This window comes from Salmo trutta, chromosome 1 (assembly GCF_901001165.1).
Source record: "Salmo trutta chromosome 1, fSalTru1.1, whole genome shotgun sequence".
NCBI lineage: Eukaryota > Metazoa > Chordata > Actinopteri > Salmoniformes > Salmonidae > Salmo > Salmo trutta.
The window spans coordinates 79,151,612-79,176,428 of NC_042957.1; the positions used below are offsets into that span (position 1 = coordinate 79,151,612).

Consider the following 24,817-nt stretch of genomic DNA (forward strand, 5'->3'; position numbering starts at 1 on the left):
ATATATTAGCCCTGTGGTAGTAGCAGTCAACACTAATATATTAGCCCTGTGGTAGCAGCAGTCAACACTACAGAGAATATATTAGCCCTGTGGTAGCAGCAGTCAACACTACAGAGAATATATTAGCTCTGTGGTAGCAGCAGTCAAGACTACAGAGAATGTATTAGCTCTGTGGTGGTAGTAGCAGTCAACACTACAGAGAATATATTAGCTCTGTGGTAGTAGCAGTCAACACTAATATATTAGCCCTGTGGTAGCAGCAGTCAACACTACAGAGAATATATTAGCCCTGTGGTAGCAGCAGTCAACACTACAGAGAATATATTAGCTCTGTGGTAGCAGCAGTCAACACTACAGAGAATGTATTAGCTCTGTGGTGGTAGTAGCAGTCAACACTACAGAGAGTATATTAGCTCTGTGGTAGCAGCAGTCAACACTGCAGAGAATATATTAGCTCTGTGGTAGTAGCAGATATCGTTTCACCGATATTATCTCCCGATACTGTTTTATTTTTACAGTATATCCTATTGATGTCTGTTAATTTCATGAATACCTGATATTCAATAAGGATGGAAAAGTCTGATCTGAGTCTCATACTGATCTGAACACTGGTCATTCTGATGTCATTGTCACAATGTACGCAAATCAACATTTTAAGCATTTCTTGGACAATTGCTCTTTTGGGTGGCAATTTATGAGAACGCTTTGTGGGAAAATGTTTTTAATTTCCCCCTGTTTAACAGTATATCAACAGACCAAAAAATGTGAATCTGTATCGAACCCAAAAACCCTATATGGACACTGCTCTAACTACATGTACTGTGTTAGTAGCAGAACACACTGACTACAGGCTTCTCTTCAGGTTCCAGTTACCTCAGAGACCGTAACCACAGTAACCCATCGTGGTTACCATGTCCTTTGACCCTCCTCATTCTAGAGATATTGTGACGGTTGGTGACAGTTGATCTTCCACCTGCCTCACCAGAGCCTAGTAGTAGATAGCAGGATGACGGCAGAGTAGAGGTGGGGCTGAGGGGGGATGTGGTTTCCTGACGCGTGTCTGTGTTCGGCATGCGTCACACCGTTGCTTTACTGAGTAGGGGAACGCAGGGGAAGCGAAAGCACTGACGAACTCACTCACACACACGTCTATGTGGTCAGCAGTATACCAGGTCAGATGGGTTATGTTAGACTAGAGAATGTCATGTTACTTCAGCTGGTTCAGTTGGGACAAGAGGACAATATATTATTCTGTCATGCTGGTCTAGTCCACCCTAGAACATTCTGTCATGCTGGTCTAGTCCACCCTAGAACATACTCCTGAGCTAGCCAGCTGAAGTGTCTCCTGGGCTACAACTCACCTATCCTGACCCGTTTTACTGCCGATGCGGAGCCCCATTGGGTCTTCACGACTGGATCACCGACGTTATCTGCCCGAGGGAGTTGTCCAACTGGCCCCTCCGTCGCGACGTAACCTGATCGCCCATCTGCGGCCAGCTAATCGTTAGCTGTCTTTTCGGCTGCGATCTGAATAGGTCTGTCGGACACTTTTCTTGGGCCACTATAACTAACTATTTTGCCAACTTGGACAGGTCCCCCCTTCCACACGGAACCCCACTAACCCACAGACGGAAACGCACGAGGCGGCTAAAAACAGACCTCCCTCCCATCTTCCACCAGCTTGCTACCTATGGCCCGGCTAGCTGTCTGATTCTCACTGGACCCTCTGATCACTCGGCTAAGCATGCCTCTCCTTAATGTCAATATGCCTTGTCCATTGCTGTTCTGGTTAGTGTTTATTGGCTTATTTCACTGTAGAGTCTCTAGCCCTGCTCATTATACCTTATCCAACCTCTCAGTTCCTCCACCCACACATGCTATGACATCTTCTGGTTTCAATGATATTTCTAGAGACAATATCTCTCTCATAATCACTAAATGCCTAGGTTTACCTCATCTGTACTCACATCCCACCATACCTTTGTCTGTACATTATACCTTGAAGCTATTTTATCGCCCCCAGATACCTGCTCCTTTTTCTCTCTATTCTGGACGTCACAGACGACCAATTCTTATAGCTTTTAGCCGTACCCTCATACTTATCCTTCTCTGCTCCGCTGGGGATGTAGAGGTGAATCCAGGCCCTTCAGTGCCTGGCTCCACACCTACTCCCCAGGCGCTCTCTTTTGATGACTTCTGTAACCGTAATAGCCTTGGTTTCATGCATGTTAACATTAGAAGCCTCCTCCCTAAGTTTGTTTTATTCACTGCTTTAGCACACTCTGCCAACCCGGATGTCCTAGCTGTGTCTGAATCTTGGCTTAGGAAGTCCACTAAAAACTGTGAAATCTTCATCCCTAACTACAACGTTTTCAGACAAGATAGAACGACCAAAGGGGGCGGTGTTGCAATCTACTGCAGAGATAGCTTGCAGAGTTCTGTCCTGCTATCCAGGTCTGTACCCAAACAATTTGAACTTCTACTTTTAAAAATCCACCTCTCCAAAAACAAGTCTCTCACCGTTGCCGCCTGCTATAGACCCCCCTCGGCCCCTAGCTGTGCTCTGGACACCATATGTGAACTGATTGCCCCCCATCTATCTTCAGAGCTCGTGCTACTAGGCGACCTAAACTGGGACATGCTTAACACCCCAGCCATTCTACAATCCAAGCTTGATGCCCTCAATCTCACACAAATTATTAATGAACCCACCAGGTACAACCCCAAAGCCGCAAACACTGGCACCCTCATAGATATCATCCTAACCAATGTGCCCTCTAATTACACCTCTGCTGTTTTCAACCAAGATCTCAGCGATCACTGCCTCATTGCCTGCACCCGTAATGGGTCAGCGGTCAAACGACCTCCACTCATCACTGTCAAACGCTCCCTGAAACATTTCAACGAGCAAGCCTTTCTAATCGACCTGGCCCTGGTATCCTGGAAGGATATTGACCTCATCCCGTCAGTAGAGGATGCCTGGTTATTTTTTTAAAATGCCTTCCTCTCCATCTTAAATAAGCATGCCCCTTTCAAGAAATTTAGAACCAGGAACAGATATAGCCCTTGGTTCTCCCCAGACCTGACTGCCCTTAACCAACACAAAAATATCCTGTGGCGTTCTGCATTAGCATCAAACTGCCCCCGCGATATGCAACTTTTTAGGGAAGTTAGAAACCAATACACACAGGCAGTTAGAAACGCCAAGGCTAGCTTTTTCAAACAGAAATTTGCTTCGTGCAACTCCAACTCTAAAAAGTTCTGGGACATTGTAAAGTCCATGGAGAATAAGAACACCTCCTCCCAACTGCCCACTGCACTGAGGATAGGAAACTCTGTCACCACCGATAAGCCCACTATAATTGAGAATTTCAATAAGCATTTTTCTACGGCTGGCCATGCTTTCCACCTAACTACCCCTACTGCATTCAACAGCACTGCACCCCCCACAGCTACTCGCCCAAGCCTCCCCCATTTCTCCTTCTCCCAAATCCATTCAGCTGATGTTCTGAAAGAGCTGCAAAATCTGGACCCCTACAAATCAGCTGGGCTTGACAATCTGGACCCTTTCTTTCTAAAATTATCTGCCGAAATTATTGCAACCCCTATTACTAGCCTGTTCAACCTCTCTTTCGTGTCGTCTGAGATTCCCATAGATTGGAAAGCAGCTGCTGTCATCCCCCTCTTCAAAGGAGGTGACACTCTTGACCCAAGTTGCTACAGACCTATATCCATCCTACCCTGCCTTTCTAAGGTCTTCGAAAGCCAAGTCAACAAACAGATTACCGACTATTTTGAATCCCACCGCACCCTCTCCGCTATGCAATCTGGTTTCAGAGCTGGTCATGGGTGCACCTCAGCCACGCTCAAGGTCCTAAACGACATCGTAACCGCCATCGATAAGAAACATTACTGTGCTGCCGTATTCATTGACCTGGCCAAAGCTTTTGACTCTGTTAATCACCACATCCTCATCGGCAGACTTAGTAGCCTTGGTTTCTCAAACGATTGCGTCGCCTGGTTCACCAACTACTTCTCTGACAGAGTTCAGTGTGTCAAATCGGAGGGCCTACTGTCTGGACCTCTGGCAGTCTCTATGGGGGTACCACAGGGTTCAATTCTTGGGCCAACTCTTTTCTCTGTATACATAAATGATGTCGCTCTTGCTGCTGGTGAATCTCTGATCCACCTCTACGCAGACGACACCATTCTGTATACTTCTGGCCCTTCTTTGGACACTGTGTTAACAACCCTCCAGACGAGCTTCAATGCCATTCAACTCTCCTTCCGTGGTCTCCAACTGCTCCTAAACACAAGTAAAACTAAATGCATGCTCTTCAACCGATCGCTGCCTGCACCTGCCCGCCCATCCAGCATAACTTCTCTGGACGGTTCTAACTTAGAATTTGTGGACAACTACAAATACCTAGGTGTCTGGTTAGACTGTAAACTCTCCTTCCAGACTCACATCAATCATCTCCAATCCAAAGTGAAATCTAGAATTGGCTTCCTATTTCGCAACAAAGCATCCTTCACTCATGCTGCCAAACATACCCTCGTAAAACTGACCATCCTACCAATCCTCGACTTCGGCGATGTCATTTACAAAATAGCCTCCAATACCCTACTCAACAAGCTGGATGCAGTCTATCACAGTGCCATCCGTTTTGTCACCAAAGCCCCATATACAACCCACCACTGCGACCTGTATGCTCTCGTTGGCTGGCCTTCACTTCATCATCGTCGCCAAACACATTGGCTCCAGGTCATCTACAAGACCCTGCTAGGTAAAGTCCCCCCTTATCTCCGCTCACTGGTCACCATAGCAGCACCCACCTGTAGCACGCGCTCCAGCAGGTATATCTCTCTGGTCACCCCTAAAGCCAACTCCTCCTTTGGTCGTCTCTCCTTCCAGTTCTCAGCTGCCAATGATTGGAACGAACTACAAAAATCTCTAAAACTGGAAACACTTATCTCCCTCACTAGCTTTAAGCACCAGCTGTCAGAGCAGCTCACAGATCTCTGCACCTGTACATTGCCCATCTATAATTGAGCCCAAACTACTACCTTTTCCCCTACTGTATGTATTTATTTTATTTATTTTGCTCCTTTGCACCATATTATTTATATTTTAACTTTTAACTTTCTTCAAACTACAAATCTACCATTCCAGTGTTTTTTCTTGCCATACTTTATTTACTTTGCCACCATGGCATTTTTTTGCCTTTACCTCCATTATCTCACATCATTTGCTCACATTGTATATAGTCTTATTTTTTTCTACTGCATCATTGATTGTATGTTGTTTTACTCCATGTGTAACTCTGTGTTTTTGTATGTTGTCGAACTGCTTTGCTTTATCTTGGCCAGGTCGCAATTGTAAATGAGAACTTGTTCTCAACTTGCCTACCTGGTTAAATAAAGGTGAAATAAAATAAAATAAATAAAATTCTGTCATGCTGGTCTAGTCCACCCTAGAACATTCTGTCATGCTGGTTTAGTCCACCCTAGAACATTCTGTCATGCTGGTCTAGTCCACCCTAGAACATTCTATCATGCTGGTCCTGTCCACCCTAGAACATTCTATCATGCTGGTCCTGTCCACCCTAGAACATTCTGTCATGCTGGTCTAATCCACCCTAGAACATTCTATCATGCTGGTTTAGTCCACCCTAGAACATTCTGTCATGCTGGTTTAGTCCACCCTAGAACATTCTGTCATGCTGGTCTAGTCCACCCTAGGACATTCTGTCATGCTGGTCTAGTCCACCCTAGAACATTCTATCATGCTGGTCTAATCCACCCTAGAACATTCTGTCATGCTGGTCTAATCCACCCTAGGACATTCTGTCATGCTGGTTTAGTCCACCCTAGAACATTCTGTCATGCTGGTTTAGTCCACCCTAGAACATTCTATCATGCTGGTTTAGTCCACCCTAGAACATTCTGTCATGCTGGTTTAGTCCACCCTAGAACATTCTATCATGCTGGTCTAGTCCACCCTAGAACATTCTGTCATGCTGGTCTAGTCCACCCTAGAACATTCTGTCATGCTGGTTTAGTCCACCCTAGAACATTCTGTCATGCTGGTCTAGTCCACCCTAGAACATTCTATCATGCTGGTTTAGTCCACCCTAGAACATTCTGTCATGCTGGTTTAGTCCACCCTAGAACATTCTGTCATGCTGGTCCTGTCCACCCTAGAACATTCTATCATGCTGGTCTAGTCCACCCTAGAACATTCTGTCATCCTGGTCTAGTCCACCCTAGAACATTCTGTCATGCTGGTCTAGTCCACCCTAGAACATTCTGTCATCCTGGTCTAGTCCACCCTAGAACATTCTGTCATGCTGGTCTAGTCCACCCTAGAACATTCTGTCATGCTGGTCTAGTCCACCCTAGAACATTCTGTCATGCTGGTCTAGTCCACCCTAGAACATTCTGTCATGCTGGTCTAGTCCACCCTAGAACATTCTATCATGCTGGTCTAGTCCACCCTAGAACATTGTCATGCTGGTCTAGTCCACCCTAGAACATTCTGTCATGCTGGTCTAGTCCACCCTAGAACATTCTGTCATGCTGGTTTAGTCCACCCTAGAACATTCTGTCATGCTGGTCTAGTCCATTCTAATTAATAACCACTTCTCAATGGATTCTACCTAATCAGTTTTCTTCCCCTTCGGTATTGGTTCGGTCCATGTGATTTTGGTGCCACTGTCTCGCCGCTCTGCTCAGTGCTGGTGGTGTTGGTCTGACTGGACGCTTAAATGATTTTGTGGAAATACTTCCATTAGGACTGTCTACACTGGTTTTGCACCGCTTTAAACACCGTCTATGGGTTTTGCACTGCTTTAAACACCGTCTATGGGTTTTGCACTGCTTTAAACACCGTCTATGGGTTTTGATACTCTCTCCCTCCCTCATTCTTACATGCTCTCACTCTCTCTCTCTCTCCCTCTCTCATTCTTACACACGCTCTCTCTCCCTCTGAAGTTCTGTTCCTATCTCTCTCTCCCTCTGAAGTTCTGTTCCTATCTCTCTCTCCCTCTGAAGTTCTGTTCCTATCTCTCTCTCCCTCTGAAGTTCTGTTCCTATCTCTCTCTCCCTCTGAAGTTCTGTTCCTATCTCTCTCTCCCTCTGAAGTTCTGTTCCTATCTCTCTCTCCCTCTGAAGTTCTGTTCCTATCTCTCTCCCTCTCTGAAGTTCTGTTCCTATCTCTCTCCCTCTCTGAAGTTCTGTTCCTATCTCTCTCATGCTCTCTCCATCGTTCAATCTTTCTCTCTCACTCTTTATTATTTTATTGCTGTTAGTAGAAATTCACAAGACAGACAGGCAGCGTCTGTCTCACATTCAAATTCTCAAAGCTTTATTTGATTGTCAGGTTGTAAACAAACCTGCGGCGTGACAGTTGATGGCAGTTGCATTCAAATAAGACTGTGGTTCTCAGGAAAGGAGGAAGACTGTGGTTCTCAGGAAAGGAGGAAGACTGTGGTTCTCAGGAAAGGAGGAAGACTGTGGTTCTCAGGAAAGGAGGAAGACTGTGGTTCTCAGGAAAGGAGGAAGACTGTGGTTCTCAGGAAAGGAGGAAGACTGTGGTTCTCAGGAAAGGAGGAAGACTGTGGTTCTCAGGAAAGGAGGAAGACTGTGGTCTGATAATTATCTGATGGTGATAATGACTTTATTAACCATTTAGGAAGCAGAAATAGGCCTGTAAAACACCTACTGTTTTAGCTCTTAGAAAGTATCAGTCACTTCTTCTTCTGGAAACTATTTCTGTATGTCAATAGATCATTTCCATGACTAAAGTCTCGAGGTTTTAACCACAGCAGAAGTCTTGAGGGTCTTTTTCCCCATGTTGTGTATGAGTCACACAAGATACTTTAACAGTTTCAGGTGACAGAGTGGAACCCCGAGTGGGATGATTAACATTGGGACTGAGTGATTTGCGACTTGGATGTGGTTGCCAACTTGCCCCTGGATGCTAATCTAAAGCCATGGTCTAACACTACCTATTCCTTCTGGTTTCACAGCTCCTCACATGCCCCCATGTTAGCCCAAAATAGAAAGTCCCACAGACATAGTTGTGTGTGTGTGTGTGTGTGTGTGTGTGAGGGGGTTTCCCCATAGAATGTGTTGTGATCTATGGCTCTATAGGGGGCGTCGTCTGTCTACTCCTCCCCTCGCCTTGTATCCTGCTGCTAGTGGTACCTCTGTAGTTTCAGCCTCCTCCTGGGGGTTAAGGCATCATACCGTGTTACCTCTGTGGTTTCAGCCTCCTCCTGGGGGTTAAGGCATCGTGGTAGTGTTACCTCTGTGGTTTCAGCCTCCTCCTGGGGGTTAAGGCATCGTGCTAGTGTTACCTCTGTGGTTTCAGCCTCCTCCTGGGGGTTAAGGCATCATACCGTGTTACCTCTGTGGTTTCAGCCTCCTCCTGGGGGTTAAGGCATCGTGGTAGTGTTACCTCTGTGGTTTCAGCCTCCTCCTGGGGGTTAAGGCATCGTACCGTGTTACCTCTGGTTTCAGCCTCCTCCTGGGGGTTAAGGCATCGTACCGTGTTACCTCTGTGGTTTCAGCCTCCTCCTGGGGGTTAAGGCATCGTACTAGTGTTACCTCTGTGGTTTCAGCCTCCTCCTGGGGGTTAAGGCATCGTACCGTGTTACTTCTGTGGTTTCAGCCTCCTCCTGGGGGTTAAGGCATCGTACCGTGTTACCTCTGTGGTTTCAGCCTCCTCCTGGGGGTTAAGGCATCGTGGTAGTGTTACCTCTGTGGTTTCAGCCTCCTCCTGGGGGTTAAGGCATCGTACCGTGTTACCTCTGTGGTTTCAGCCTCCTCCTGGGGGTTAAGGCATCGTGGTAGTGTTACCTCTGTGGTTTCAGCCTCCTCCTGGGGGTTAAGGCATCGTACCGTGTTACCTCTGTGGTTTCAGCCTCCTCCTGGGGGTTAAGGCATCGTACCGTGTTACCTCTGTGGTTTCAGCCTCCTCCTGGGGGTTAAGGCATCGTACCGTGTTACCTCTGTGGTTTCAGCCTCCTCCTGGGGGTTAAGGCATCGTACCGTGTTACCTCTGTGGTTTCAGCCTCCTCCTGGGGGTTAAGGCATCGTACCGTGTTACCTCTGTGGTTTCAGCCTCCTCCTGGGGGTTAAGGCATCGTACCGTGTTACCTCTGTGGTTTCAGCCTCCTCCTGGGGGTTAAGGCCTCTGTGGTTTCACAGCTGTTCTGTGTGAGTGTGGTATTCTCAAGGCCACAGCACGGTTTCTGTCTTTCTCGCTCTCCTTTCTTGCGTATATACACGCACATTTAACCTAAACAGACACACACAAAACTCCTTCTGTTTGTTCTGTTCTGTCTCTGCTGCTTCCTGGACAGCTTGTTACTCAGGGTTTCATTTATTGGTGCTGTGTGTGTGTGTGTGTGTGTGTGTGTTCTGAGATCTCTGCATTTCCTGCCCAGTCCGGCGGTCGCAGGAAGCGAGTTTCGCCACATTGCCTTGATTTTCGCGCAGCGCTGCGTGTGAGAGTCAGAGGTCAACACACTTCTTGTCTTCCTGTTTTAACAGAGTGTTTTAAAAGGAGGCCTTGGCATTTCACATCCACCCACACAGCAGTACTTCTGAATAACTTTTAAAATGAATGATATGACCTCTGTAGTAAGTGTGCTTGAACTCTAAATAACTGAACCAATCTGACATGAATGTTCTCTCCTCTCTCAGGGGGAGTCTGTGAAATATTTCCTGGATCATTTGGAAAAGCTGGGACAGCCGGTAAGTCCCACCCATCTCTCTTACACTTTTATACACTACTGCTGATGAAGAAACAGTCAGAATGAAAAGAGAAGTGAAGCCATCCCTCTTCTCTCCTCACATCGCTCCATCTCTCCATCTCTCTCTCTCTCTGAGATGTCAGGGTGTGTTACCAGCGAAGGCCTGATCTCCTTCTGACTAAAGAGAGGGAAACTGACCTCTCTCTCTTTTCTCTCTCTGTTCTTTACTGGCAGTGCAGAGGAATGAGTGTGTAACTCTGTATCTCTGGCTGGTATCCTGATGGTGACTTCACTGATGGCTTTTCCAGTGCAGCCTGACCTTTTGATGTCACAGCATCTAGAATGTCAGGGATTCTCCTCTGGCATACCACACACACACACACACACACACACACACACACACACACACACACACACACACACGGAGAGGGCGCGAGACGAATTCTGCTTTGCACACTTCACTTTGAGAATGTTTTTTTAACGGGGATTTTTCTGACAGATTCAACAACTAGTTCTGTAAAGATGTACTGATATAGTGTTCCATTTATCTTTCAGATTCACTGATCAGATGTCACTCTAGGTGGCAATTTCCTTCCTTCAGTTTAAAGATCTCCTTCCTTCCTTCAGTTTAAAGATCTCCTTCAGTTTAAAGATCTCCTTCAGTTTAAAGATCTCCTTCAGTTTAAAGATCTCCTTCAGTTTAAAGATCTCCTTCAGTTTAAAGATCTCCTTCATTCCTTCAGTTTAAAGATCTCTTTCCTTCCTTCCTTCAGTTTGTAAAGATCATGTTGTCTTTTTGGTCTTGTCTCATTCGCTCCTTCTGTGCTGTATGCACCTTCCCATTTACACACTCACCAAGCCCCCCCCCCCCCCCCCCACACACACACACCACTCACAACAACAAAGATGAGCGATCACTTCTTCCTCTCTGACAAGCAGTTTCACCTCCCTATTTTCATTTTAGGTTTGGTCCAACAGAATGGGTCATATGGACACCACAACACATGGAGACGTTATTTTACTGTAATAGAGAAGATATCCTTTCTAATGAAACCCTGTTTATGTCTCAACTCCTCAGATTGAGAGCAGAGCAGTAACTACTGAAACAGGAGTATCAATGAACATTGATTCTGGAAAATTAATTCTCAGTTTGTCGCACACTGCATTCGGGTACCACTAGCAGCATCTGAACCAGACTGTTACACTGGCTGTCTGGTCTGTGTTATATAATACCACTAGCAGCATCTGAACCAGACTGTTATACTGGCTGTCTGGTCTGTGTTATATAATACCACTAGCAGCATCTGAACCAGACTGTTATACTGGCTGTCTGGTCTGTGTTATATAATACCGCTAGCAGCATCTGAACCAGACTGTTATACTGGCCGTCTGGTCTGTGTTATATAATACCACTAGCAGCATTTGAACCAGACTGTTATACTGGCTGTCTGGTCTGTGTTATATAATACCACTAGCAGCATCTGAACCAGACTGTTATACTGGCTGTCTGGTCTGTGTTATATAATACCACTAGCAGCATCTGAACCAGACTGTTATACTGGCTGTCTGGTCTGTGTTATATAATACCACTAGCAGCATCTGAACCAGACTGTTATACTGGCTGTCTGGTCTGTGTTATATAATACCACTAGCAGCATCTGAACCAGACTGTTATACTGGCTGTCTGGTCTGTGTTATATAATACCACTAGCAGCATCTGAACCAGACTGTTATACTGGCCGTCTGGTCTGTGTTATATAATACCACTAGCAGCATCTGAACCAGACTGTTATACTGGCTGTCTGGTCTGTGTTATATAATACCACTAGCAGCATCTGAACCAGACTGTTATACTGGCTGTCTGGTCTGTGTTATATAATACCACTAGCAGCATCTGAACCAGACTGTTATACTGGCCGTCTGGTCTGTGTTATATAATACCACTAGCAGCATCTGAACCAGACTGTTATACTAGCTGTCTGGTCTGTGTTATATAATACCACTAGCAGCATCTGAACCAGACTGTTATACTGGCCGTCTGGTCTGTGTTATATAATACCACTAGCAGCATCTGAACCAGACTGTTATACTAGCTGTCTGGTCTGTGTTATATAATACCACTAGCAGCATCTGAACCAGACTGTTATACTGGCTGTCTGGTCTGTGTTATATAATACCACTAGCAGCATCTGAACCAGACTGTTATACTGGCCGTCTGGTCTGTGTTATATAATACCACTAGCAGCATCTGAACCAGACTGTTATACTGGCTGTCTGGTCTGTGTTATATAATACCACTAGCAGCATCTGAACCAGACTGTTATACTGGCTGTCTGGTCTGTGTTATATAATACCACTAGCAGCATCTGAACCAGACTGTTATACTGGCTGTCTGGTCTGTGTTATATAATACCACTAGCAGCATCTGAACCAGACTGTTATACTGGCTGTCTGGTCTGTGTTATATAATACCACTAGCAGCATCTGAACCAGACTGTTATACTGGCTGTCTGGTCTGTGTTATATAATACCACTAGCAGCATCTGAACCAGACTGTTATACTAGCTGTCTGGTCTGTGTTATATAATACCACTAGCAGCATCTGAACCAGACTGTTATACTGGCTGTCTGGTCTGTGTTTCATAAATGTGCAATAAGCATAAAACACAGTTTATATAAGTAATTTTCAACTTGTTGTCATTCTGATAAATCAGGTAGCCCACTTGATTCCAACATGTGAACAAAGTGGACAGGCTAACATGCTGTTCAAACAGCTGGAGATGTACAGAAGGGTGTGTTCATCACAATCTGTTCTACCTTGTTAGCTAGCAGATAGATCCAAATCTCTCTCATTCGCTCTCTCCCTCCGACTCAGCAAGATATCCTGCTCGCTTGTAAGCCTACTAAAGGCATCCGTTAGTACCAACCTCCTCCATCCATCACTCTCTCTCTCTCTAATTCACTCGTTCTCTCCTCCAGGACTACCTACCAACTCAGCAGGATATTCTCCTGGCCCGTAAGCCCACTAAAGGTATCCATGAGTACGACTTTGAGATCAAGAACGTTCCGTTTAAGATGGTGGACGTTGGGGGTCAAAGGTCGGAGAGACGGAGATGGTTTGAGTGTTTTGACTCTGTCACCTCCATCCTCTTCCTTGTCTCCTCTTCAGAGTATGACCAGGTGGGTTTACACACGCACGCACGCACGCACGCACACACACACACACGTTTCTGTCCTTGTGAATGAAATGACCAAGAATTTGGATGCATGCACACTCACTCACTTAAACCAGCACACACGCTGTCACACACACACACACCTGTCTTTGGACCTTAAATACAATTCAATATCATTTGTATGTGTGCACACTCACTTGAACACACACTCTTTCTGACCCCCCCCCCCCCCCCTCAGGTCTTGATGGAGGACCGTCAGACCAACCGTCTCAGCGAATCCCTCAACATCTTTGAGACGATCGTCAACAATCGGGTTTTCTCCAACGTCTCCATCATCCTGTTCCTCAACAAGACAGACCTTCTGGAGGACAAGGTGCGCTCCGTCAGCATCAAGGACTATTTCCCAGAGTACCCCGGGGAGCCACACAGCCTGGTCGACGTACAGAGGTTCCTAGTGGACTGTTTCCGGGGGAAGAGGAGGGACGTAACCCAGAAGCCCCTGTACCACCACTTCACCACAGCCATCAACACGGAGAACATTCGCCTGGTGTTCCGAGACGTCAAGGACACCATCCTCCACGACAACCTAAAGCAGCTGATGCTGCAGTGATCGCAGGGGGGTTATGACCTTTTGAAGTCACCTTTTGGCCTTTAACCCCCCCCCCCCGTGACCCCTCACCGTGACCCACTGACTTGCAGTGATTGCAGGGTGCTGAACAGAGAGCAAAAGAGTTGTATTGTGCTACACTGTCACTGCCTCTTAAGTCACCTTTTGGCCCTTGACCTTTAACCCCTGTGAGCCCTCACCTTGACCCCTGATCTCCAGTCACCTCTGGTGCAGGCTGTCACCTATGACCCTTGACCACTGAACCCTGTTACCACTTCTAATGGCCTTGTACCTGGCAGTTCTACCCCCCTTAAACCACTGTAAATGAGCTCTCCCAATCCCTCCCCTCACGCGCCCCTCTCCTCTCTGTAATGGACTATTCCAGAGTCTGTAGATATGTTGATGTGTTCTGTAGGATGAAGTTGCCCTCATGCTGATCCCGGGTCAGTTTTTCATTTTCCCCACTAATGGTTAATGACAGGATATGGGGAGGGGAAGCTGGTCCTAAATCTGTGTTCTATATTACTATATTCACTCTGTTGGTTCACTCTTAACTCTCCTGTCTCACTCTCCTGTCTCACTCTCCTGTCTCACTCTGTCACATTGTAACCTGTCTGAGAAGCTCAGACCACTGCTGGAGGTTAGCAGTCAAGGGTGGGGGGGGGTCAAAGGTCGTCACCCACGGCAACCAGGGAAGAGGGGGTGGTAACGCTGTAGAACAAAATGATGATAACTGTGTTTTACTGGCCTCAGCCTGTCGCTATGCACCTCCACTCCCACCTGCCCTGAACTGGCTTGATTCTACACTTCCTTTTGCCTCAGAGCCTGACTATGACATCACCGTGGCCCCCCACCATTCTGACAGCAAATCAGTGTCGCTATCTGGATGTGGAACTGAAAAACCAACTGCAGTGGAGAGCTTGTTGTCGCTGGGGGGGGAAGTTAAAGAGTGGGGGACTTCACAGCACTGTACTAAAACTAATCCATAATTATTCCACAAATAAGCCTTTTACCACTGTCTGATGATTACATATCAAGCAGAGCTATTCTCACACACACACACACACACACACACACACACACACACACACACACACACAACCTGCCCATAGAGACTCTTCTGACCTGATCCCTGTCTTAGTCCTGGCCTTACTGTTTGGAACTTTAGTTTTTAATCAGTTAAATTTGTAACTTTTTTTCACAGATTTATTATGAATATATGTATCTAAACATTGTCTTAAGTTATATTTGAAAGGTTTTACACAAGTTTGATTTACACCTGCTGATGGACGGTGTTAAAGGCTATGGAAGAGACTGTGTGAACACTCAGACAGACGCTCAGACAGACGCTCAGACAGACGCTCAGACAGACGCTCAGACAGACGCTCAGACAGACGCTCAGACAGACGCTCAGACAGACGCTCAGACAGACGCTCAGACAGACGCTCAGACAGACGCTCAGACAGACGACAGACGCTCAGACAGACCAGTTGATAAACTACTGAGCTAATTCTCAGGATACATTGTGGACCACTTATTTGTGTATTTAGGGCAATGATATTCATTTGCCTAAGTCCTAAACCACACACACAGGCGGCTGTCCATCAGAGGCTGGTAGTCTAAACAAGTCGGCAAGCTACATCCCCTCTTCCAGTCCTCCTCTCTTCTCACTCCTCTCCCCTCTCTCTCCCCCCCTCTCTCCCCCCTCTCTCCCCCCCTCTCTCTCCCCCCTCTCTCCCCCCTCTCTCCCCCCTCTCTCTCCCCTCTCTCTGTGTTAGTGTAAGCAAGTGATCAGCCTTGTAAACCCTGCGGAGGCTCCTCCTAGAGGGAAGAGACGGTGATCAGCCTTGTAAACCCTGTGGAGGCTCCTCCTAGAGGGAAGAGACGGTGATCAGCCTTGTAAACCCTGTGGAGGCTCCTCCTAGAGGGAAGAGACGGTGATCAGCCTTGTAAACCCTGTGGAGGCTCATCCTAGAGGGAAGAGACAGTGATCAGCCTTGTAAACCCTGTGGAGGCTCCTCCTAGAGGGAAGAGACAGTGATCAGCCTTGTAAACCCTGTGGAGGCTCCTCCTAGAGGGAAGAGACAGTGATCAGCCTTGTAAACCCTGTGGAGGCTCATCCTAGAGGGAAGAGACGGTGATCAGCCTTGTAAACCCTGTGGAGGCTCATCCTAGAGGGAAGAGACGGTGATCAGCCTTGTAAACCCTGTGGAGGCTCCTCCTAGAGGGAAGAGACGGTGATCAGCCTTGTAAACCCTGTGGAAGCTCATCCTAGTGGGAAGAGACAGTGATCAGCCTTGTAAACCCTGTGGAGGCTCCTCCTAGAGGGAAGAGACGGTGATCAGCCTTGTAAACCCTGTGGAGGCTCCTCCTAGAGGGAAGAGACGGTGATCAGCCTTGTAAACCCTGTGGAGGCTCATCCTAGAGGGAAGAGACGGTGATCAGCCTTGTAAACCCTGTGGAGGCTCATCCTAGAGGGAAGAGACGGTGATCAGCCTTGTAAACCCTGTGGAGGCTCCTCCTAGAGGGAAGAGACGGTGATCAGCCTTGTAAACCCTGTGGAGGCTCATCCTAGAGGGAAGAGACGGTGATCAGCCTTGTAAACCCTGTGGAGGCTCATCCTAGAGGGAAGAGACGGTGATCAGCCTTGTAAACCCTGTGGAGGCTCATCCTAGAGGGAAGAGACGGTGATCAGCCTTGTAAACCCTGTGGAGGCTCATCCTAGAGGGAAGAGACGGTGATCAGCCTTGTAAACCCTGTGGAGGCTCAGTCAGGGAAAAGTGATGGGGAAACAGTGTGAAATAATTTTATTATGAATCTTTCTCCTTAACTCCTCACCGACCAAAGTGTCTTTATTCCCAGCAACCCCCATAACAGGCCTTTAAATAACTGAGACGTTGGGTTTCTACCAACGGAAGGGAAACCAGGAGAATGATACCTTTCACATTGTTGTACCAGTTATCCAGGGGGTGTCTACTCCCTATCTAGTGCACTGCTTTCGTCCTTATGTGTCTTTGGTAGGGCACTACTTAGTGCTCTGGTCAAAAGTAGTGCACTATATTATTAATAATAACAAGGTAGTATGGTGCGGTTTTGCACGGAGACCCCCAAAATCTCTCTTTGTCTCTCTCTCTCTCTCTCTCTCGTTGTCTCTCTCTCTCTCGTTGTCTCTCTCTCTCTCGTTGTCTCTCTCTCTCTCGTTGTCTCTCTCTCTCTCTCGTTGTCTCTCTCTCTCTCTCGTTGTCTCTCTCTCTCTCTCGTTGTCTCTCTCTCTCTCTCTCGTTGTCTCTCTCTCTCTCTCTCGTTGTCTCTCTCTCTCTCTCTCGTTGTCTCTCTCTCTCTCTCTCTCGTTGTCTCTCTCTTCTCTCTCGTTGTCTCTCTCTCTCTCTCGTTGTCTCTCTCTCTCTCTCTCTCGTTGTCTCTCTCTCTCTCTCTCGTTGTTTCTCTCTCTCTCTCTCTCGTTTGTCTCTCTCTCTCTCTCGTTGTTTCTCTCTCTCTCTCTCTCGTTGTCTCTCTCTCTCTCTCTCTCGTTGTCTCTCTCTCTCTCTCTCTCGTTGTTCTCTCTCTCTCTTTGTGTCTCTCTCTCTCTCTCTCGTTGTCTCTCTCTCTCTCTCTCTCGTTTCCTCTCTCTCTCTCTCTATCGTTTCTTGTCTCTCTCTCTTCTCTCTCTCTCGTTGGTCTTATCTCTCTCTCTCTCTCTAGTTGTATCATCTTCTATCTCGTTTGGTGTCTCTCTCTCTCTCGTTGTCTCTCTCTCTCTCTCTCGTTGTCTCTCTCGTTGTCTCTCTCTCTCTCGTTGTCTCTCTCTCTCTCGTTGTCTCTCTCTCGTTGTCTCTCTCTCTCTCTCGTTGTCTCTCTCTCTCTCTCGTTGTCTCTCTCTCTCTCGTTGTCTCTCTCTCTCTCGTTGTCTCTCTCTCTCTCGTTGTCTCTCTCTCTCTCGTTGTCTCTCTCTCTCTCGTTGTCTCTCTCTCTCTCGTTGTCTCTCTCTCTCTCGTTGTCTCTCTCTCGTTGTCTCTCTCTCGTTGTCTCTCTCTCGTTGTCTCTTTCTCTCTCTCGTTGTCTCTTTCTCTCTCTCGTTGTCTCTCTCGTTGTCTCTCTCTCTCTCTCTCTCTCGTTGTCTCTCTCTCTCTCTCTCTCTCTCTCTCTCTCTCGTTGTCTCTCTCTCTCTCTCTATCTCTCTCTCGTTGTCTCTCTCTCTCGTTGTCTCTCTCTCTCTCTCTCTCTCGTTGTCTCTCTCTCTCTCTCGTTGTCTCTCTCTCTCTCTCTCTCTCTCTCTCTCTCTCTCTCTCGTTGTCTCTCTCTCTCTCGTTGTCTCCCAAGTGAGCGCTATTCCCTATATAGTTTTGGATGCAGTCTGAGTCCCGTTGGCCAAACATGCTGCATGTGTAGCTCAAGTCTCTCACAAACACTGCCAGCCCTGTTAGGGCTTCTGACTGATAGCTCCAGGCCACCCCTTCCATAGCTCCGAGTCATCCCCAGCACAGAGCTCTTTGTCTGGGCTGAGACTGTGTGTCAGGGCCCCTTGGCTGAAGGCCCGAGGCTCTGGAAAGAAAGGCCACCATTCCATCCTCTATACCAGGCGGATGGACTGGTGTGACTGGGACCAGTGTCTCCTCCTCCCGCGCCACACACACACCAGTAAGTCAGACCAGACTAGGGTCTGTGATTTGCCTTTGTCAATGCTGAACAAACAGGTTTTTGAACAACACACACACTCCTACAGAAGCAGACCACTTTCTCCCAGGGGATGTACATGTCCACACAGATTGCTACGGAGGTCCAACTAAGATGCAACAGAAACCCAAAACAGCCTTATGGGCCACCATAGTTAAAGCATTTAGCCTTATGGGTGACCTCTGACCTGGGTTAAATAGATGTAACCATCACTGTGCTTGCCCACCTTAGGAGCCCTGCTGTTTAGAGTAGCTAGGTCATTTTAAGAGTGTTGTCTGGTCTGAAGTGGCCTGATCAACAGTATTCCACTGGACCCAACATGTCCCAAAGGGATCATTCTAGAATCATGTGCATTCTAGAACTGTGTCCATTCCAGAACTGTTTCTAGCCATTCTATTTCTATGGGTGTAGTCAGTCGGTGCTTTTTGCCAAATGGCCTCCAGAGTGACTCAATACCTAGTAGACAGGCAGACGGACAGACCTATGTCCCTTACTGGTCTTATTTAGTGAGGGAGAGCTCAAATAGGAGTCCCAAATGGCACCCTATTCCCTATATAGTGCACAAATTTTGAACAGGTCCCATAGGGTCTATAGTAGTGCACTATGTAGGGAATAGGCTGTCATTTGGGACAAAGCCCAGACAGACGCAGGCCTTTGTCTGCTCCAGTAAGAGAAAAGGGTAGACAGTCTGCCAGTAGTAACACAGTGGTCAGTATTCAGTCAGTGTGTCTGCTCCTTTAGGCCGTCTCTCCCTCTGCTGCTGCTGTGGTTTTAAATGTGTGCCAACGGCTCCGTTCCAATATCAACGCTAGCACACTAGTTAGAATGCACTGCTTCTAAGTGTCATGTTAGTGTGGATGTTGGAATGCAGCCCAAGAGTCAGTCAGAACACAGGGTCATTTCAAATGCCCAGGCCCACTTTGATGATGTCACAAAGCCCAAGCCTGTTTCATTAAGTTTCTGCTACAGACAGAAACCTGCCTTCAGTGGCCTGGTCAGCCTCCACAACTGGTTTTAACCCAGTCTGAGTTGTAATTCATTGTGTCAAAAAGAGTTGTAGAGGTTTCAAACTGTTAACTGTGATGTCAGACCCCCGCCCTGCCCTGAGAACTGTCCGTTCCTCTACTACGACTCCTTCCTGCTCTCTCTCTCATCATGACATCACTGAGGATTCCCACACACAACTACAATGAAACGTCATTCTAGTTCTATTGATTGTAATGGAATGTGAAGGAAGGTTTGGGGCCAGGTCCATTATATCAAGGTGGCGTTGTGAATGTGCAATCTGACGTATTGGACCTGGACTGGAAAGGACCTGAGTTGTGTGAGGTGATGGTGTTTTAAAGCTATGCAACAGCACTGTGCTCCAGTCCACACAGCAAACATACTTCAATCAACCACTTCTGTATGTTATGAGAATGATCACGATGATATGTTACTGCTGCCCCATGTAATCAGGTCAGTTCTTTATTAGTAAAGAGGAAAATATGCAAATGATCTGCCAAAATATGACTGATATTATTGTGCCTCCTGTTACCTGACTTCGCCTTTTTTCCCCCAATCAAGTTTTTATACTTGCAGTGTTTGCCTTAGCGGTGTTTTTATGTCCTCATTTCAAGATGGCTACGTTCCAAATGGCACCCTATTCCCTACATAATGACCTATTGGCTCTGGTCTAAAGTAGTATAAGTAAATAGGGACAAGGGTGTCTTTTGGGACAGTATCCAAGAAGATAATTCACATACGAGTCCAACAATGGTTACAAACTGTTTCTCTTGCTTATACAGTTCAGATGTTTTTTTTGTTTGTTGAGAAAATGTTTTCATTGTACAGTCTAACTTATACTGTCTTACCTTACTATTCTCCCAATAAAACCACAAACCATTTTACAAACTGTGACGTGTGTTTTGAAGTCACTTCATTGGCGTGATGTTCGACAGCCATTTGTCACAGCTGTGTGTGTTGGACTGTTTGTCATTTTCCAATCTCACGTGATGTTTAAATGTCATGTCAATGTTTTTCATAGTCACTTGACATCACTTAAGCTGAATATATTTTATAGATCCTATCTTTGAAAAGTTAATGTATTAAACATCTATAAGACCCAGGGTTGGGGTCATTTTCAAATGAAGCCATTCAATCATTTTTAAAAATGGCATCTATTTTCAATGACGTCTCAATAAGCTGAAAATGGAGAAGCTATTCAAATGTTTTCCATTTCTGACATTTTTTACTCAAATTACTTCCTGAAATGAGTGACTTTTATTAAGAAGCTATTTTTGACCATTTTAATTGACAACAATCACAGTAAGGTACTTAATTCTTACCCAAAAATGATTTGATATTGAAAAAAATGAATTCAATGACTGCATTTGACCTTAGTCTTTCAACCATGATAAGAGCACTAAACCAAGGAAGGACCAGTCCCCTTTAGTGACCTGAAGGAAATGTCAACCGGTCAGACAGTACTGCCTGCTTCCTCTACTTATAAACCACGGTACTGCCTGCTTCCTCTACTTCTAAACCACGGTACTGCCTGCTTCCTCTACTTCTAAACCACGGTACTGCCTGCTTCCTCTACTTCTAAACCATGGTACCGCCTGCTTCCTCTACTTATAAACCACGGTACTGCCTGCTTCCTCTACTTCTAAACCATGGTACTGCCTGCTTCCTCTACTTCTAAACCATGGTACTGCCTGCTTCCTCTACTTCTAAACCACGGTACTGCCTGCTTCCTCTACTTCTAAACCATGGTACTGCCTGCTTCCTCTACTTCTAAACCACGGTACTGCCTGCTTCCTCTACTTATAAACCACGGTACTGCCTGCTTCCTCTACTTCTAAACCACAGTACTGCCTGCTTCCTCTACTTCTAAACCACGGTACTGCCTGCTTCCTCTACTTCTAAACCACGGTACTGCCTGCTTCCTCTACTTCTAAACCACGGTACTGCCTGCTTCCTCAACTTATAAACCACGGTACTGCCTGCTTCCTCTACTTCTGAACCACGGTACTGCCTGCTTCCTCTACTTCTAAACCACAGTACTGCCTGCTTCCTCTACTTCTAAACCACAGTATTGCCTGCTTCCTCTACTTATAAACCACGGTACCGCCTGCTTCCTCTACTTCTAAACCACAGTACCGCCTGCTTCCTCTACTTCTAAACCACAGTATTGCCTGCTTCCTCTACTTATAAACCACGGTACTGCCTGCTTCCTCTACTTCTAAACCACAGTACTGCCTGCTTCCTCTACTTCTAAACCACAGTATTGCCTGCTTCCTCTACTTCTAAACCACAGTATTGCCTGCTTCCTCTACTTATAAACCACGGTACTGCCTGCTTCCTCTACTTATAAACCACGGTACTGCCTGCTTCCTCTACTTCTAAACCACAGTACTGCCTGCTTCCTCTACTTCTAAACCACAGTATTGCCTGCTTCCTCTACTTATAAACCACGGTACTGCCTGCTTCCTCTACTTCTAAATCACAGTACTGCCTGCTTCCTCTACTTCTAAATCACAGTACTGCCGCCTCCCTCTACTTATAAACCACGGTACTGCCTGCTTCCTCTACTTCTAAACCACAGTACTGCCTGCTTCCTCTACTTCTGAACCACGGTACAGCCTGCTTCCTCTACTTCTAACCTACGGTACTGCCTGCTTCCTCTACTTCTAAATCACAGTACTGCCTGCTTCCTCTACTTATAAACCACAGTACTGCCTGCCTCCTCTACTTCTGAACCACGGTACTGCCTGCTTCCTCTACTTATAAACCACAGTACTGCCTGCTTTGCTTACCATCTGGAGGATTATAGAATTGAAGGATGCAGTAGTGAACTTCATGTCCACTCCTTTCCATCCAAACCCCTACAGTATCTAACACTCCATAGTCCAGTTAGTCCTTCAGTACATTACTAATCAGGGAATTGTATCATTTGTACCTCACCGCTGTGGATAGTTTGGTCCAAGTATTTAAATAGGATAAAGCCAGACCATCAGCAGGGTCTTGTTCATTAGTGCGCATCGTGGCAAAACGTTTTGCAGCCGAACAAGAACACAGGTGTTTCTTATTGGACAAGTTCAGGTCCCTATTGAAGTGTTTTTTTACTCTGTTTGGTGTCTAATGAACAGGGCCGGAAGGGAGATTGGAGAGGGGAGTTCTAGTCAGCTGAGGGGTGTTATGTTGTTGGTGGATTATTTTCCCACACTTTAAATAATCTACATCCCAAATGGCACCCTAATCTCTATATAGTGCACTACTTTAGACCAGGTCCCATAAGACTCTAGTCAAAAAATGTATATTCGGGAAGTATTCAAACCCTTTTGACTTTTTGTTACGTTACAACCTTATTCTAAAATTATTATTTTTTTATTCCCTCATCAATCTACACACAATACCCCATAATGACATCACAATACCCCATAATGACATCACAATACCCCATAATGACATCACAATACCCCATAATGACATCACAATACCCCATAATGACATCACAATACCCCATAATGACAAAGCAAAAACAGGTTTATAGACAATTTAGCAAAACAAAAAAAATGAAATCACATTTACATACATATCCAAACCTTTTACTCACTACTGTGTTGAAGCACCTTTGGCAGCAATTACATCCTCAAGTCTTCTTGGGTATGACGCTTGTTGGGGGTTACCCTGGGGGTTACCCTGGGGGTTACCCTGGGAGTTGGGGGTTACCCTGGGAGTTGGGGGTTACCCTGGGAGTTACCCTGGGAGTTACCCTGGGGGTTACCCTGGGAGTTACCCTGGGGGTTACCCTGGGGGTTACCCTGGGAGTTGGGGGTTACCCTGGGAGTTGGGGGTTACCCTGGGAGTTACCCTGGGGGTTACCCTGGGGGTTACCCTGGGAGTTGGGGGTTACCCTGGGAGTTGGGGGTTACCCTGGGAGTTGGGGGTTACCCTGGGGGTTACCCTGGGAGTTGGGGGTTACCCTGGGGGTTACCCTGGGGGTTACCCTGGGAGTTGGGGGTTACCCTGGGGGTTACCCTGGGAGTTGGGGGTTACCCTGGGAGTTGTGGGTTACCCTGGGAGTTGGGGGTTACCCTGGGAGTTGGGGGTTACCCTGGGGGTTACCCTGGGAGTTGGGGGTTACCCTGGGGGTTACCCTGGGAGTTGTGGGTTACCCTGGGAGTTGTGGGTTACCCTGGGGGTTACCCTGGGAGTTGGGGGTTACCCTGGGAGTTGGGGGTTACCCTGGGGGTTACCCTGGGAGTTGGGGGTTACCCTGGGGGTTACCCTGGGAGTTGGGGGTTACCCTGGGGGTTACCCTGGGCGTTGTGGGTTACCCTGGGAGTTGGGGGTTACCCTGGGAGTTGGGGGTTACCCTGGGGGTTACCCTGGGAGTTGGGGGTCACCCTGGGGGTTACCCTGGGAGTTGGGGGTTACCCTGGGGGTTACCCTGGGAGTTGGGGGTCACCCTGGGGGTTACCCTGGGAGTTGGGGGTTACCCTGGGGTTACCCTGGGAGTTGTGGGTTACCCTGAGAGTTGGGGGTTACCCTGGGGGTTACCCTGGGAGTTGGGGGTTACCCTGGGAGTTGGGGGTTACCCTGGGGGTTACCCTGGGAGTTGGGGGTTACCCTGGGGGTTACCCTGGGCGTTGTGGGTTACCCTGGGAGTTGGGGGTTACCCTGGGGGTTACCCTGGGAGTTGGGGGTTACCCTGGGGTTTACCCTGGGAGTTGGGGGTTATCCTGGGGGTTACCCTGGGAGTTGTGGGTTACCCTGGGAGTTGGGGGTTACCCTGGGAGTTGGGGGTTACCCTGGGGGTTACCTTGGGCGTTGTGGGTTACCCTGGGGGTTACCCTGGGCGTTGTGGGTTACCCTGGGAGTTGGGGGTTACCCTGGGGGTTACCCTGGGAGTTGTGGGTTACCCTGGGGGTTACCCTGGGAGTTGGGGGTTACCCTGGGAGTTGGGGGTTACCCTGGGGGTTACCCTGGGAGTTGGGGGTTATCCTTGGGGTTACCCTGGGAGTTGTGGGTTACCCTGGGAGTTGTGGGTTACCCTGGGAGTTGGGGGTTACCCTGGGAGTTGGGGGGTTACCCTGGGGGTTACCCTGGGATTGTGGGTTACCCTGGGAGTTGGGGGTTACCCTGGGAGTTACCCTGGGAGTTGGGGGTTACCCTGGGGGTTACCCTGGGAATTGGGGGTTACCCTGGGGGTTGGGGGTTACCCTGGGAGTTGGGGGTTACCCTGGGGGTTACCCTGGGAGTTGGGGGTTACCCTGGGAGTTGGGGGTTACCCTGGGGGTTACCCTGGGAGTTGGGGGTTACCCTGGGGGTTACCCTGGGAGTTGTGGGTTACCCTGGGAGTTGGGGGTTACCCTGGGGGTTACCCTGGGGGTTGGGGGTTACCCTGGGGGTTACCCTGGGATTGTGGGTTACCCTGGGAGTTGGGGGTTACCCTGGGGGTTACCCTGGGAGTTGGGGGTTACCCTGGGAGTTGGGGGTTACCCTGGGGGTTACCCTGGGAGTTGGGGGTTACCCTGGGGGTTACCCTGGGAGTTGGGGGTTACCCTGGGAGTTGGGGGTTACCCTGGGGGTTACCCTGGGAGTTGGGGGTTACC

General features: G+C 47.6%; 1 protein-coding gene across 1 annotated transcript in view; it reads left to right on the top strand.

The window, feature by feature from the left end:
- The window catches only part of LOC115208564 (guanine nucleotide-binding protein subunit alpha-13-like), a 39,075-nt gene extending 24,297 nt beyond the window's left edge, over positions 1-14,778 (top strand). The window contains exons 3-5 of the mRNA XM_029776727.1: positions 9,712-9,762; positions 12,741-12,941; positions 13,176-14,778. Coding sequence (XP_029632587.1) covers positions 9,712-9,762; positions 12,741-12,941; positions 13,176-13,547 — 624 coding nt within the window. The 3' untranslated portion in view covers positions 13,548-14,778. The remainder of the gene's footprint in view (positions 1-9,711; positions 9,763-12,740; positions 12,942-13,175) is intronic.
- The last annotated feature ends 10,039 nt before the right edge of the window (positions 14,779-24,817 follow it).